This window comes from Xyrauchen texanus, chromosome 11 (genome assembly GCF_025860055.1).
Source record: "Xyrauchen texanus isolate HMW12.3.18 chromosome 11, RBS_HiC_50CHRs, whole genome shotgun sequence".
Lineage (NCBI taxonomy): Eukaryota > Metazoa > Chordata > Actinopteri > Cypriniformes > Catostomidae > Xyrauchen > Xyrauchen texanus.
The window spans coordinates 12,672,679-12,689,519 of record NC_068286.1 but is presented as its reverse complement, the minus strand read 5'-3'; the positions used below and the strand labels follow the sequence as shown (position 1 = coordinate 12,689,519).

The following is a 16,841-nucleotide window of genomic DNA, read 5'->3' as shown; positions in this document are numbered from 1 at the left end:
ATTCTACTTGAAAGGCAACACATGTGGGTTGGACTTTCGGGTACTGTGATGGATTGGTTTAGATCCTATCTTGCGGATTTATCCCAGTTTGTTGTCTTGGGAAAAAACTAATCGGAAACAGCAAAAGTTTGTCAGGGTGTTCCTCAAGGGTCGGTCTTGGGTCCCATATTGTTAAGCATTTACATGCTGCCCCTTGGTCATATCATCAAGAAATATGGCTTGGGGCACACTGCTATCACTGATGACACTCAGATCTACTTCAGCACTAAGCCTGATATTACATCCACTTCAACAGTTCTTACTGACTGTTCACATTAAATAAAAACATGGATGCAAATTAACTTACTTCTAATCGTTCTAATCGTTGGTACACTAGCAGCTACTCAGAAGTGTAATCATTTTAAATTGACAGTAGATAATAGCCAGATACTTCCCACAAGCACGCAAACTTGGTGTTATCTTTAATGCACAGTTAACATTAGATGCACACATCAAGAGTGTTTCTAAAACTGCATTTTATCACTTTATAAATATAGCATCCTGCTCTTTCTCTTGTTGCCTGATGCAGAAAGACTTGTACATGCCTTTATTTGTTCCAGAATTGATTATTGCTTCAAATTTTTTTCAGGTTTACCAGCTAAATCCATTAAAAGATTACAATACATTAAGAATCCTGCGGCTCGTTCTCACTAATAAATCACCACGTCAACACATTACTCCCATGTTCTCTCAATTCCATTGGCTTCCTGTCCATGCACGTATCGATTATAAAACTCTATAATAACATACAAAGCAGTAAATGGGACACCTTCTCTCTCTCCGTTCTGCTGGCTCTCTTAGTCTCCAGCAGACTTCCTGCAGATTAAAAACTATGGGGAGAGAGTTTTCTCATGCACTACCCCTAGAATATGGAATGCGCTGCCTACTGCTATTAGGAATGCTCCCACATTGAACTGCTTTAAGAAATTATTAAAAACTCATCTTTTTAAAATAGCTTATATTGATTGAATCCACGTCAGTTTCATTTACTGGGTCTCAGTTTGCTGTTAAAACAATCAATCAGAGATAAGGGTGGAGCTAGACAGGAAAGCGACTGGACAAGAGAACATACAATTTTCAGGTGAGCCAGTAGTCTCATGACGTCGACCATGTCAGCTAGGATGAGGAGGCGAGTGACGGCAGATAGGAGGGCGCGGGCCGCACGAACCATGGTACCACGTTTTACTGAGGAGCAGGGGTCATCTGCAAACTCTGAGGAGGCCACACGCATGGTATCACCTACATAAAACAAGCAGGAAACACAAAATGACAAATGTTTAGTGTTACACCACGCAGCAAATTCCTCAAGCTTTTAAAAAATAATTTCGACTCAGATCCAAATTAGAATGCATGGACATGCCGATGGTTTATTAATAGCTGGGCAGACTGCTAAGAGTGCTCATTAGTGGAATAGCACACTTCAAAAACAGTATGTGCCAGGCTGCTGGTGTCTGGAAAATGATGCTCCAGTTTAGGTCAAACTGTGTCATCCATGTATATGCAGTATATTACTTGTGTGACTCAACGTTTCACAACTTTTACATGAAACCTTTTAGAACTTTAACCACAGAAAAGACATCAAAAGCATCATACTGTGACCCTTTGGTATATAACAGAGTATTTTGTCGCTCTGTTCATCTCTTTTGCACACAAAAACATACATACTCTACCAGTCAAAGGTTTAGAAACACGTGACCAAATTTATGATTGTCATGATTTTACAAACCGTTTGTAGAAATGGTTACGTAAAGTAAACATAACGTTGTTTACTTTATGGTACACCCCCCCACCCCCCATGCCCCAAATTATATACCATAATTAATGGAAACATGTAAATGCTTGTTGCAACCCCCTCAAAGTTCAAGCCAAATCTACACCCTTGCATGTGGCACCTTGTGAATTTGGTTGAGAGAATGCACAGTGTTCAGAGTTAAATAATCTAGGCAAAGGGAGGCTAATTTGAAAAAGGTAATATATATTTTATATTGATTTGTTTACTTCCAGTTGTGCATTTTTCATAGGTTTAATGACATTTCTATCACCTTAAAATGTGAAAAACTGTAAAAAAATAAAATAAAAATAGTTTGTAGATGTTCAATATTTTGACTGTACAAAGGCACAAAACAGAGTCATATTATTCAAAATGGGATGCACGATTTCCTCATACCTGGTTTTGTCAGGAAATGTTTATGCCGTTTGTTCTCTAACTCATCTTTCTAAACAACTTAGCCACAGTGGTCTTGGAATTTATACTGACACCTACTGGTGTGGATGCAACATTGCACGAAAGCAATGGCGGATGGGATTGTAGAAATATCACTGAAACAGTTGTCACCACTAATCAATTTATTCCACAAATTTACAGTAAGTATTCGATAATAGAGGTCATGTGATCTCATTATGTTTAGGATATATCAAAGGGATAATTCACCCAAAATGTTTTTATTATTTTAATTGCATTTTTATTTGCAAAGCATTTCTTTCTTTTGTGGGTTACAAAAAGATATGTTAAACTGAATAACAGGCTCAGTCACTATGATCAGACCACATTCACCATTCACTCATACAATGAAAGTGAATGGTGAATGAGACTATCATACAGCCTAATGTTGACATCACGTGCAATCGGAATTATCATAAATACGAGTTTCCCACTCAGAAGCTGCATATGAATGACCCCTCAAGTCGTAAATACGACTGGAAATTTAAGAGATAATTTTTATACCAGAGTTTCCGAGATGGGAGGAGTTCTAAACTTTCAACATGGTGGAGGAGAGTACAATTTCTGTTTTGCATGACAGGTCTTGTTATTTTTTCTAAAAACAGCTAATTGTTAGCACTTGCCATTTTGGTCATATATTCATTTATGTATACAAGCAACCATTATATGCATGCTGTACATTTTTACCTTGAAAATAGCTTGTATTTGACCAAATTTCATTATTGTCAGCAAGCTGAGTAATATGTATTATGGTGTCAAACCATAGGCCTCAAGAAATATATATGAATGAACCTGGTGTCGTCCATGTTTCCTGTTCTTTCCAACAACAAAGCACTTGAACACAACCTATTTGTAATTGCCACTTCAAAAGTGGGAAGTAGGATAACTCTGATGGCACATGAAGGCAGCATAACATCTCAATTTGTGTTACACAGTTTTAGAACAACATGAGCAGTGAGTAAATTATTTCTGAACTTTCATTTTGGTATTGAACTATCTTTTCAAGCCTAAAAACTGATTCAAAATACATCTGTGTTACTTGTGCGCAGCATGCTTCCTAAGACAGTGAAAATGAGCAATTTGTCTCAGGGTTCAGCCCTATTGACAGAAACGAGTAATGACCTTAAAGTAACTAGACTTCCCACCCTCCATCTGAAAAGGTGCCGCAGGCAGGAGAGAGTTGATTAACGACAGGTTACAAAAAGCCAGACTGGGACATTTACAAATGTCATTTAATCTGAGAATGATACAGAGAGTTGAGGGTGGCCAGCTGAGTCCATAGAAATAAGTAGGGAAGTAGAGAATACTTGTTTAGTCAGGGAGTTGTGTCCGCATGCCTGTTTTGGCACTGTGTGGGTGAATACATGCATGAACATAGTAAATATGGATGTGCTTTTGATTGCGTGTCTGTTCTGTGGTGCATTTCTTTCACATGCTGAAGTGAAATGAAATGCCAGCTATTCTTAACAGTGTCTCCCTGTAGTCCCTCTAAATGTGGGGGAAATGTCAGCACTCTCCTCTGGCTCTCTACATTGTTTTGGCAGCTCTACCTTCATGGATTAACCCCAGGAAATTATAATCTCTTTTGCATCATAGCTACTGTATATATAAAACAGCTTATTGATTCAAGCATACAGTAAAAGCATAATGTAACCATGGAACTAGTGAATAGAATAGATATACAGTAACTCACTGATTTCTGTTCAGTATAAATTACATTTTAGTACATATTGGCATCTTTAGATTAAAGTTGAATTTCTGTGCCACTAGTGTGACCAAACAGAACAGCCAAAATAATAACTGTTTCCAAACAGGTTTCCCAAACACTCCTCTCATCTTCTTTTGGTTGGACAAACCGAGAGTCCCACCTGATTGGCTGACATTATGCAGCTTCCAGGAGTAAGGGTATGGCCTATATTGTATTGTATTGTATTGTATTTATTTAATTCATTTTATATTTAGATACACTGGCAGCCAAAATTTTGGAATAATGTACAGGTTTTTCTCTTATGGAAACAAATTGGTACTTTAATTCACCAAAGTGGAATTCAACTGATCACAATGAAAATTACTTTTTTCAAATAGTAATGGTGCTGTTTACATCAGTAATGTCCTGACTATACTTTGTGATCAGTCGAATGCCACTTTGGTAAATTAAAGTACCAATTTCCTTAAAAAACAACTAAATATGTACATTATTCCAAACTTTTTACCGCCAGTGTAAATTTTATGTAAATAGTTTTTTATATATATATATATATATTTATTTATTTATTTATTTGTATAATTATTCATATTTTGAAGTTTGATTTGATTTTGTTTTAATGTATGTTTTGCTTTAATGCTTGTTCTGTTATTTTATGTATTTATTTCGTTTTATTTGTTGTTGTTTTTTCTGTTTAGTCTGCCTGGAAAAAAGTTCTGGGCTGAAAGAGTTTATAAGGCTTTTGAGGATTAAGTAATCACTGGATTTGATAATGTATGCCTAGTTAGTGGCATCATTATAATTAACTAGACATCCACAGGCAAAACTGTATATATTGTCAGTGGGTTATGTCTGTGGAGAATACAAAATTTATAAAAAAAATATTATTTTTTATTTTGAAGACCAGAAATTCGATAAGAGTGTCTATAGACATTCTGTGCTATAATTTTTTTTCTGTACTTCCATGTGCAGAATGTTGCTACATTATTATAATTCAACATAGCACAATACAAATATTTTAAGTAACTAACAACCAAATTTAGTATGGTATATCTTCATTGGTCCAAGATCAGCTGTCTGTATTCCAAGAGCTTACAGCAACCATTTGTGGTAAAAATGCAAAAACTGCTCTGAGATCTGCAGTGAATAGACAAATGGATACCAAGCCAGGACTGCTGGGGCAGAATGAAGTGTGTTAAAATACTCTGTGTGGACCACTAGTAAGCTGACCTTCAGCCCAGTAGAGGTTAATGAACACAGGCTAGACATAATGGCCCTAATGGCTAACTGGTCCTGAGTTTGTGCGTGTGTGCATGCATGCGTGCGTGCGTGTGTGTGAAAAATGGGTTAAGGGGAAAATATTTAGGTAAGAAATTAGAACCCAGTCATTAAATCTAATAGCTACTTGTGTCCCTCTATTATTCACCCACAGAAAAGAAAAAGTGACTTGGCAAAACTTTCAACTAAATATAATTTGGCAACTGTTCTTGCAGCCAATTAGAGAAGAAAACAAGCAAGCAAGGCCGATCTATAAAAACTATTAAACAAACTAACCAAATGTGTGATTGTTGCAAACAGGTCCAGAACTAAACCAAGTAAATAAAACAAAAGAAAAAAAAAGTCCTGTGAGTGAGAACAGATTATATTTATTAAAATATAATGATAGATTCCTGCTACAAAGTTAATACATTATAGATTTTGGAGATTCAAACTGGCCCTTTGTTCTTGTCCACCACTCATAATTGCTCTTCGGCTGTATTTGTGGGATGATGAATGTTCTGTGAAACACCACCAATAACTGTTTACCATTTTCATAGAGGTAATTTGGCTGAGCAAACACTAAGCCCAGCCCATTGAGTCTGCCAGTGTGCAGAAAGGAAACACAATGGATATGGGAACAGTCATAAAATATAAATGGAGAGAAAGAGGGACAGATTTGGGCAGTAAATAATATGTTGCATGTAGGTCTAGTCGAAGCCAAACAGAAAAGGCAAATCCATAGCAAACTGGCACTTTAGGGATTTTGCCGTCGTTTGAGAGTCAGAGTTGCCAAAGTAACATAAATCACAAGAAACCACCCTTAAGAGAGTCCTAAAACCTTTAGAGTGCTAATATGAGCCTTTACTTGGTTGCTTAATGGGACAGTGGAACAAATACATTCGATGAGATTAAGTAATTCATAAGATAGCATGCTCACCTTGCTTGCGGACATCCTCTACTGCTGCAATAAGTTCCTCCTTCAGGTCCTGACTGTCCTTTGCAATCTGCGCGCCCTTTTCTAGAAAGTTCTGCGTGGCCTGCTCCACAGACACAGCCAGCACATGAGCCTTCTTGGAGCGGCCCTTTTTCTTACTGGATGGGCCTTTGTTACTGGTGTTGACCAGGGTGGTCACCTGTTGACGAGAAGAGTCACATATGAAGATGGATGTAAGTACAAATGCACAAAAAGGCTCATACAAACTTTCACCAATACTGGCTGTCATTTACTACAGCTCAAATCTGAGCCACATCAATGTAAAGCAGTTGGAGATGTGCAGTCCATACAGAGACATGTTGAATGAGAAGCAAACTGTGACTATATGATCGTTATGTCTGAACATTTATAATTAGGCCCGGACATTTAAAGAACATGTGATATATTGATATCACATCATTGCAGTCTAATGTTAAGCTCTCAAAGGGCCCATAAAACAGTTCTGGCATTTACTTTCTAAGTAGTGCAGGGCTCTCGGACCGTTCTCCATGGATAACGCATTTTCAAGGACACCCATCCTAAGCAATTGCCATAGTACAACAAGCGAAACTAATGGGGGACAGAGGACTAACTTTCTGTAAATTCCTTGAAACATCACAGGTATTTTTAAAGCAAAAGTTATATACTGGGCAGAAATGCAGTAAAGAACAAACACAGTTGTCTTTTTATGACTTTGAACATAGTTAGTCATCTTAGGAATAGTTTGAGTGCTACAGCGGATAGTAAGACAGTGTCTTTTCCTCATGCAAAGCTGTCATATTTCTTCAGAAGACTTAGAATATAGCACAAAACTCTTACAGACTACTTAATGGTAGCTTGATGGTGCGTTTCTATTTGGAGCTTGACAGCACCAGATTCCATTCACTTTCATTGTATAGAAAAGAACAGGCTGAATTCCCTTCTGCTTAAATTATTATTAACTTATTTGTGTTCCATAGAGGATTTAAAATACTGACTTTTCTTTATTGGGTGAACAATTCTTTTAAGTAAGCTGAGCTACAACTGGGTTAATGATAATGCACTCAAAAGCGCAATGGATAAAGTTTGGCCAAAAAGCATGAAATCAGGACAAAATATTTAAATGGCCTTGCACTATGCAATGCATGAGCAATTAATGTTTGCAGCAAATGATGTATTACAAGCTTGTTAAAAGAACTGTGGAAACTGTATTGCCGGAGTATAGATCAAGTCATAGCCAGAAGCAAATTACGCTGGCATATTTAGTGTGTCAAGCAGCTGTCCCACTTGGGAGCAATCCCTGAACCATCAGTCACTCAGTGGAGATGTCACAACACCCCCCCCCCCCACACACACACACACACCCTCCAAATTGCTGTGTTTTTAAGCTACATTTCTTCCATTTTTTATTTTTTATTTAGTTTTTCTGCAGCTGTGAATTCAGCAGGGTATTTCAGCAGTGTTTTTGCTTACCGTTGACTTTTAACACAAGGGTTTTAGTTTTTCCCTCATTTATTTTTCTCAAATTAATTATCTCCCCAAGGAAACAAATGTCATTTGTGTTGATGACTCACTGCTGTAAAACAAAATCAAACTTGTTTTGCAGAACATCTGAATTGTCTCAAAGAGCATATTATTGTCTCTGCCGGGAAATCCTCTAGCATCCAATGTCATATTTACAGTACATTCTTCCACCTTTTTGAGACATTGAAGGCACACTTTATATATATTATATATATATTGCTACCGAAAGTGTTCCATAATCGGGAGGTATATGGAAATTCCAGTGGTCATATGATCTCAAATGGTGACCAACTTATTCGAATAAAACTGCTTTTTCAAGCAATGACTCGAAATGATAAACCTATAAAATGACTTTTCATTATTTTATATTGACATATTTGTCCAAAGTAGTATTTATATATATATATATATATATATATATATATATATATATATATATATATATTGATATATATTGATATATCTTTCATTTATTTTTAAGACTTTTTTCTTTACAAGTGGGAAAAACGTTCCTTAGTGCACCTTGACACACAAACAAATAAATAGATGTTCATTAAAAAATTCCACAACACAAATGCAGCTAAATACAACTCATTTAAAGACCACCAAGTGCATCCCTAACAATCCTAGTCTATTTTGTGACACACATTGGTGGTGTTCTAGAGACATACAGAGACTGGGTTTCCATGGAGACACCCACAGTTTTGTCAAAGCTTGTCAACATATGGTCAAAAGGTTAAAAAAATTAATTGCACTTCCACATTACATGGCACAGCTGCTATACTAATAAATAATAAAAATAAAAAAACGTGAAAAAAGGTTTATTAATAAACCTTAATAAAAGGATAAATGTGTTAAGCATGCTGAAAACTTTCAGATTTTGTATCATTTTTTTCTGTTTATTTCAAATTATAATGGTTATTCCATATTGCTGTTGCTATACTGTGTTGCTATCAACAGACAGACTAACAGATTATCTCAATCAAGGCTACATCACTTTGTGCAGCCTTATGGAAAGAGTGGCATATATGACGAAGTGTAAACAATATGATTTCACAGAAAATCAGATGAACGGGCCATGAAGAAAATGTAATTTCCTGGTTTTAGAGAGAACGCCTACCTTCAACTAAGTTTGGTCTTTCTAATCTTAATATGTGCATCCTTAGTTTGTTTTTTAGCCTCCATGTTCTATAGACAAAATGGCACGCACTGAAAATATTGAAATAGCTTATGCAAAACAAGTAAAACCACTGACATATATATATATATATATATATATCACGGTGTGCAGCTTATTAGTGCAGACAACGATCACCAAAAGAAGCAGCAAAACTGTCCACAAGTTGTAATGTAAGTAGGAAAAGGTATAATATTTGCTTTATTTGGGTAACAACATGTCCTCTCTCTGGGAGTGTCATAAAAAAATATTATTCACCTAAAATGCCCGAGATTTGCCTGTTTTCATATCGACGCACACACTGTAGTCATACATGGATACATGTGATAAATTACGTGTTCATTTGCCATTTAAACCTAGCGCACCAGTTTCATTATAACCAGCATTGCGTGTCTCCCTCCCTCTGAGCGCCCGATGCATGTGGAAAGAGAGAGCACACTCTTATTCAAATGACAGCAAGAAAAAGGAACTTTTAATGAAGACATAAAACAAGTAATTCTAAACAAACACTTCGATGTTTGTAATAAATACATCTGAAAATGTCTGTTTGCATCTTACCTCAGTTTCACTGAACTTGCATTCATTCAGCTGATCTGTTTGCCAATGAAGTTAGTTAGATGTATATATATATAATTACATGTGTGGGACATTTGTGTTGTAGAGATGTACAGGCAGATTTTAGATATAAAATCTTGAACTGAATGAGTACTGTTTAATCACTGAAAACAGATGATTTGCCATTAAATCAATAGGCATACTGGAATGTTTGGGCATAGCAATATGTCGGCGCAGTGGCTTCACTGTTTTGACGTCATAAGCAATCCAGTTCTATATTATAAATCAGTGAGTAATACACCATAAAATGCACCTCAACCCAACAAAAGCATCAGCACACATCAACACATTTGTTCTCTTTGATCCCAACCTCCACGTCTGCACATTTCTAGATGTTGTCCTTGTCTTTGATCTTGTTAAGATAAGTCACATGGACGCTCTCCATAGACAGCTTCATAATGCCTTCAAATGATGAATGGCTTGGCTGGGAGTCCCATGGGAAAGCTCATTATCCCCCCATGAAGATTCCTAAGACAATGTTTCAGGTGTCCATGCCAAAATGATCACGTTTGCAAACAGCATAGGATGTCTAGAGGAAAAAAGGCTCCATCTAACACACAAAAGTGTGGGCTCCCCTTGTGCTGGAATGTAGAAAGAACGAGCCTGCCCACAATCCTTTCATAGTGTCTGAGAAACATAGTGTGGAGCAATCTCAAATTGGGGCCCTGACAGCAGGGGGTCTTAGAGAGTTGGGAAACCTAACTGAAACCCTCAGCCACCTAGCAAAAATGACAAATGAATGTAACAGTCATTCCGTACATGTCTGAATCCAAGGGAGCGCTGCTGGGGACAAGGTACCTTTTAATAGTGATACACGACAACAACCAAAGAGAAGTGTAATATTTTCTGTCTCAGTCCATTTTCTTGGGGTGTACAAACAAAGTGACTAAAATGAAAGAAGTTGCAGTGAAAAAGAAAATAAGTAAAGGTAATGGACATCATTTACACATATCAAATAAGCATGGAAATATGTGCTTTATGTGATTCAATTTGCCACCTATATTAACATACTTTGTTGCCAACTATACAAATATATACATTCAATGTCTTTCATTTCTATATCCACACTGGGCCTAAGGTTCATAGAGTCGAACAGTTGACTTTAAAGACCCATAAAGATGTCTTTATATTTCTTCAAACCCTTCTTCAAAGCTATAGGAATGCAGGTCTCTCTCCATCTCTTGACCTCCTCACACACACATTCTTGATTTTCACATCCACTGTTGTTGTTTCCACCTTTGTCTCCTGTTGTTTAGCAGTGATTACATCTTCTTGTGGACCCACTAATAAGTACAATTAATTCCACGTGCCATGCGCATTCTGCGTGTTCAGAGTACACGTGGTAAGAAAATTCTGTCTGGATGCATTCAGTGCTGGAGCACTCTGCTGATGACGAAATTTGCATATCGAGTCCTGCCCGTTGATATTCAGTGTTTTTACTTTAAACTTTAGGTCTTTAATCTCAAATCGTTTTAACAACAATTGCTTCAAATTTCCAGAGTAAAGTAATTTTTCTGTCCACACAGATAATAAAGATGTCATCTCCTTTTTTTATTTGACTCTGCCACATACCCGTAGGTAGAAGGACTGAGGCGGGGAGCCTCTGACAAATGAAAGCCGCTACTGCAACGTTGTCATAGTCATGTTCTCGCAATTAGGACACGAACCATCCACGTACAATGTCTCGACATTGGTAGCGCCCAAACACGTGAGACAATTCCCATTGGCCTTTTCTCAAAGATCAGAGGTGTCTGGGGCTCCCAAGGGCGACCCCTAATGTTACTACATTGACACAACGTCCAGTGAGTGACTGAAGGGGAACCACAGATAGCAACATATTCCTCAGTTAATGTAGCCTACATATTCAGCTTCAGCTGGTAAGAAAAAAATTATGTAATAATAATTGTATTAAATATTAATAGCCTAATAATAATATATTATTATTATTATTATTATGAATCAGACATATACAAGGCATTTTGTATTAATAAAAACTATAAATGTAATAGAGTAACATTTAAAAATGGGCATTTAATTTAGTTTTGATGCACTTCTGATTCTGTCCAAATTCAGATACAGATAATTTTGCAATAGGAACAGATTATTATTTATAATAATTTATTTAAAATTTGTTGTGACAAGGAGGAGGGCGCGGCCAGGCCGTGAGGTTGCATGGCCGGCACTGAATCAGCTGAATCAACTGAAGGGGAGCCGGAGACAGCCGTTCAAGAGAGAGACGCACGCGACTGCGTTAAATGTGTGTCTGTGTTTATTTATGTTTGTTTTAAATTAAGTTTGACAATAACACTTTATGTTTACTGTTCAGCCTGTTCCTGCCTCCTCCTTGCCCATCCTTGAACTGTTACATTTGTATAGCTATATCTTGTTAATTATTTGTTAGTTTTGTTTGTAAATGTGTTGTTATTTATTTATTTATTGTGTTTTGTGTAGTTAATATATGCCAATTCTAAGTTAACACATCCAAATTTGTTGAAGACTGTATTGTGGTTTCATTTTTGGCGGGCCTGGATCCAGGGCAGGAGGCCTCTGAGTAGGATTTTGGTTAGGGCCCCCATATGCCAGAAACGGCTCAGGGGGTAATAATGCAACTTGACGTGACACACAATTTATTTATATGCATTGGGGAAAGTTTACAACAGAATGTGTCCTTAAAAAAGAAAAACTAGACATCAGCTGTAGAAAATGTCCTTGATAATTATGCTGCAGTGTAGCAAGATTCAGATTTCATCAGGAACTGACGCAATAACTACAGATTTCTTCTGTCAGCTAACTGTGCAAAAGTTACCATCTCTTACGCTCCAGAAGACGTTCAAACTGTCACCACAACTGTGGTTCTATAACATCGGATGAATCATTCTCTTGAAATGTGACCTTTCCACTTCATCGACTGGATTTAAACTGAAATTTCAGACTTCTGAATTGTGTTTAGCCAAATTAATCAAACATGAATGCAATCACTAATTGAAGATCTTAACACAGGTCTGATGTCCTTCCATACATGGCACCTGCTCTGTCCTACAGCAGAACAGAAGGAAATGTAAAACAGACAGATGAAAGAGAGGGAAGCCCTACAGGAGAGGAAAGAATGAGGACATGTGGACAGCTTGAGCCCGAATGAAGAATGAGGACAGCTTGAGCTGTCCCGAGGCCCAATTTAAGAGAAGTATCAAGCTGAGCTGAAGCAGGTGGCCCGGAGAAAAGGCTGACAGCTCCCTGAAAAAGCGCCAGCCTAACCATGCGGCGAGAGCTAACACTTAGTCAGGCTCACTTTAACCTGCGAAACTGGGCTCACAGCCAGACTGAGGACTCGAGTTATTGCACTTGAGTAAACAAAAGAAATAAACTTCCATTTATTTTAAACAATTGCTCAGTGTAGCGAAACATGGAACTGCTGATGATCCAAGCATTATAAAACCGTCAATGGGATATTAAAGACCTGCGTGTGGTGAGTGACCTGAAAACTCTAAATGAGGTACAATAAATGCCACAGTCTGTCGTGTATATATCATAGGCAACCGGTGCTGACCTTTCCCCATGGTCCATAGATCTCTATGGTTCTGCTTTATCTGTAATCAATAATACTAAATGTTTCACAAGTGATCTCCTCAGCTCAGAGGGCCCACCAATGAATCCAACCATGGATAATTAAAAGGGCACTACAATGATATTAGTATTTCTGCTGGCTTTTGTCTGAGCCCACTACTCAGGGCCTCAATCTTTTTTATGCCGCTTAATACAGTCAAGGTAATATGACCTATTCCATATCCAGTTTTGAGTTAATGCTATTACAAAGTAGTTAGTTACTGTAATCTAATTTATTTTCAGTGTATATATATATATATATAGAAGTAACAAGTAATCTGTGAAGAATTACTTTGAGTAAATTATCCAACACTGGCCATATCTTCTATTTGTGCTAATTTCTTTCTATCTATAAGGTCTGATTTGTGGTCAGGTATTGGAGATACTGTGCATGATTTTAATCATTCCTACATGTTTCACATTAATAATGCCCACAATTCCTGCACATATTTATTCACTATGACATGAATTACTAAATTAAGCTACACAGGTGCTATGATCTAATCTTGTTTATGTTAAATAAACCTAATCTAGTGCAGTTTTCTGATAATAGACATTAATGAAAAGCCAGAGAGAAGCTTAGAAAAATGGAACAACCCAGGAACATGTCAAATCATTGACAATTCAATTCAACTGGTTAAGAATTTAGAAGGTTGATATGTACTCTAAGAATGTCAACATTGGTCCAAAAGTGTTATGCTACACTACCAACATCAATATATGAATCTCTCCACAAACACTTTGGCCAAGCTTATGTCTCTTTATGTAGAAGAAAAAGAAATGCAATACATTACTGAGCCACCCAAAAACTGCTTAGCCATATACAAGAAAATCGAACCATGTACAAAGAACAAGGCCTAATTACTGTATGTGTATGGTCTAATGCTGTGGACTAGAAATCACAGTATTAATTAAAGCCATGAATAATATTAGTTTGGTTTTATAAAGAAAGAGAGGGAAGTACATCAGGGAAGTGTTTCAGAGCACCTCTTCTCTCAACAGAGTATTGGCCACTGGCTTACCTACAGTAAGAATGTATCTATATCTATTGCTTTTCCATAGTGCATGAGGTGATTTCCAATTCTGATTAAATGTCATCAGGTTCACCCATGAGAATAAAGCACAGAGAGATTCCTACATTATCTTATCAGCAGGACCTCTGCATTCCCTCTCCTCCTCACATCATCTCTGTTTCTGTGTATTGAGAATCCATTCCGAGATAGATTTTCATTCCAGAATTCCATTCAGAGAGAGTGAAAATGACACACTGACAAAATCATCTGAACGAGGACAGCCATAAAGATCATTTCATGATTGAAAAGCCCTGAGAGCGAGCGCTCCCCACTAAAACAATACCACCTTGTGCTTACCAGCTCTGTCCTGAGGTGAAGGTAAAGGATCCCTTCATATAATCACAGAGAGAGTGGAGCTCTGCCAAAAGAATAGAGACTGGAGCTAAATCCTTTGTTTCTCATAACCCACCGGGTTTAGTCAGAGCATATTAGCTCTTCAGCGAGGGGCGAACAGGTGCCAAGTGAGAGAGGTCTGATGCCATGTGCCAAAATGGCATTGAAATAAAGTAATGAAGACCTATAAATGTCTGAGGTCATTAACTTTAACTGCTTTAATCACATTTATGCACACTTCCAGAGTCGAGCTCTAAAGCAACCAACAAAAAGAACTGACTTTAGCAAATATTTCATTGTTCATAATCCCAGAATAAAAATAGCAATGGATCTTCATCACAATGTAATAACATCCTCTGCATTTTATTTTCTTCTTTCTGATGTAACCAAGGCTCTTCTTAAAACAAATTATAAATAATGGATCCAAATTATTTTCATGACTTCCGTTAGAGGTTCTCAAAACTGCATACTTCTTGCGATACAGACACAACACCATACTAAAATACTCAGACAATGTTTTCTGCACTGCTAATCAGTGGCGCTGCAACACCACTCCAGAATCTACAGCGATTTCCAAATTTATTTATTTTAATTTATCTTATGAGCCGATTTATTTTAATTTACATCACAAAACGTACAGCTCTATCTCCCGAACGAATTTCTCTGATCAGCCGGTTCTTTTTAGTGAATCAAAAATGTATTGAATGAGCAAGTCCTTCATCATGTCTATCTCGTGAGAGTAATTTCTGACTGGTTGTTAATTTGACAATGTGTAGTTAAAGATAAACAATATGAGTTTTGTGGTAATTAGACTAACGTTTGAATAAAATAATAAAAAAATAAAAAAACCTTTCGCAAAAATCTGTCTTTTAAAATCTAAAATTATCTCAATCATATGGCACTAGAGCATGAAGGGAAGTAAACACAAGAACCACATTTCTTATTTCCAAATAAAGAATCGTTAATGGAATCGGAATCGATAAATCACTTATGATTACATTCCTAGATATTAGTTCTAGAAAAACATGTCTTGCCCTACATTATTTCTTGCTGAATGTTCTGTTTTGCCTGTCACATTTTAAAAGTTAAGGTTGTTGGGAATGTTGCTACATGTTGTCTTTAAAGGTGTATCTATGGGCCTTATTGAGGGTAGACTCATATTAATATTTAATTTGACACAAATGAAAACAAGGCTTTGAGGAAATAAATTCAAACTGTTCAATCATTGAAAATTTTACTTCAGTGAAAATTACACGTGATCTAGGACTTCTCACAGCCTTGTTTTCTTTACCATTAAAATAATTAAATTCAACGTTGACTCTCAATAAGGTGCAATAACAAGCATTTACGGCAGGGGTGGGAACGTCAGGACCCAGGGCCATAGAAGGCCCACAAGACCATTTTACCCGGCACGCGAGGCCATTTGAAAAATAATTAGAAATGCAAAAAATGGCCTTGATTCATTTAACTGTAAAAATAACATAAATTAAAATAATGATTTAAAAATATATTTTAAATCATGACAATGCAAATACTGTATAATAGACAGACCTTTTAGAGTTTTTTTTTTTCTTGGTGCTTGAGCACGTAACGTAATGTGTAAGTGAATTTCAACACACAATCAGAAATTGCAAGCAATTGTATGACCTCGGGATCATTTTGTAAATACTCAATTGGCCCTTAATGCGAAAAAGGTTCCCCAGGGTTCAGTTTTAGGAAACTTTAATATAACTCGTCACAGCATTTGCAGTGACTTCAACTTTTGAACAGGTACAACAAAGAATATTCAGCATAATGTAGGTGCAGGACTTAATTTTAACCATCAAATGTTTGATTGGATCATGCAAAGCACACTACAATATTATTGGTTAATGTCAAATTAATTTGCCCTCATAGCCTTGGTTACATCAGCAACCAAGTTTTGATAGTGAAGGTTATTCGATTGTGATGCAAGAAATGACAATCAGTCCAGGGACATTTCTGACCAGGGGCCAAAAGTGCTTTAGTGAGGCTGCTCTTCCACAGCTAAAAGAGTTGCACTATCGCCAGACAGTCTTGACAAGCCTCAGCTTCTAAATTTTCATCCTGCATGTTCACAACCATGTTCCATAATAAAGCTTTCGTCAAACAGACAGGTTGTCTAAGCAATTTTGGTTGGATTTGTTTAGGAAATCATGACCAGACAGACTCTATGGCTGCAGCAGTTTTAGCATGTCTGCTGTGTGAGCTTAGACTACATAAGATGCACTGGCTGCCATATGACTCAGCATGTCATGCTGGGCCTTGACGGAATTATGAGGCGGCGATGCCACGGCAACACGTCAATTCTGTGTTAGTCA

General features: G+C 37.0%; 1 protein-coding gene across 2 annotated transcripts in view; it reads right to left on the bottom strand.

Annotated features, from left to right (window-relative positions):
• The window catches only part of ctnna2 (catenin (cadherin-associated protein), alpha 2), a 717,220-nt gene that overhangs the window by 607,472 nt on the left and 92,907 nt on the right, over positions 1-16,841 (bottom strand). For both annotated transcript variants that reach the window (XM_052137026.1, XM_052137027.1), the window contains exons 3-4: positions 6,163-6,358; positions 1,112-1,278 (exon numbers count right to left, since the gene is read on the bottom strand). In XM_052137026.1, the coding sequence (XP_051992986.1) occupies positions 1,112-1,278; positions 6,163-6,358 (363 nt within the window). The remainder of the gene's footprint in view (positions 1-1,111; positions 1,279-6,162; positions 6,359-16,841) is intronic.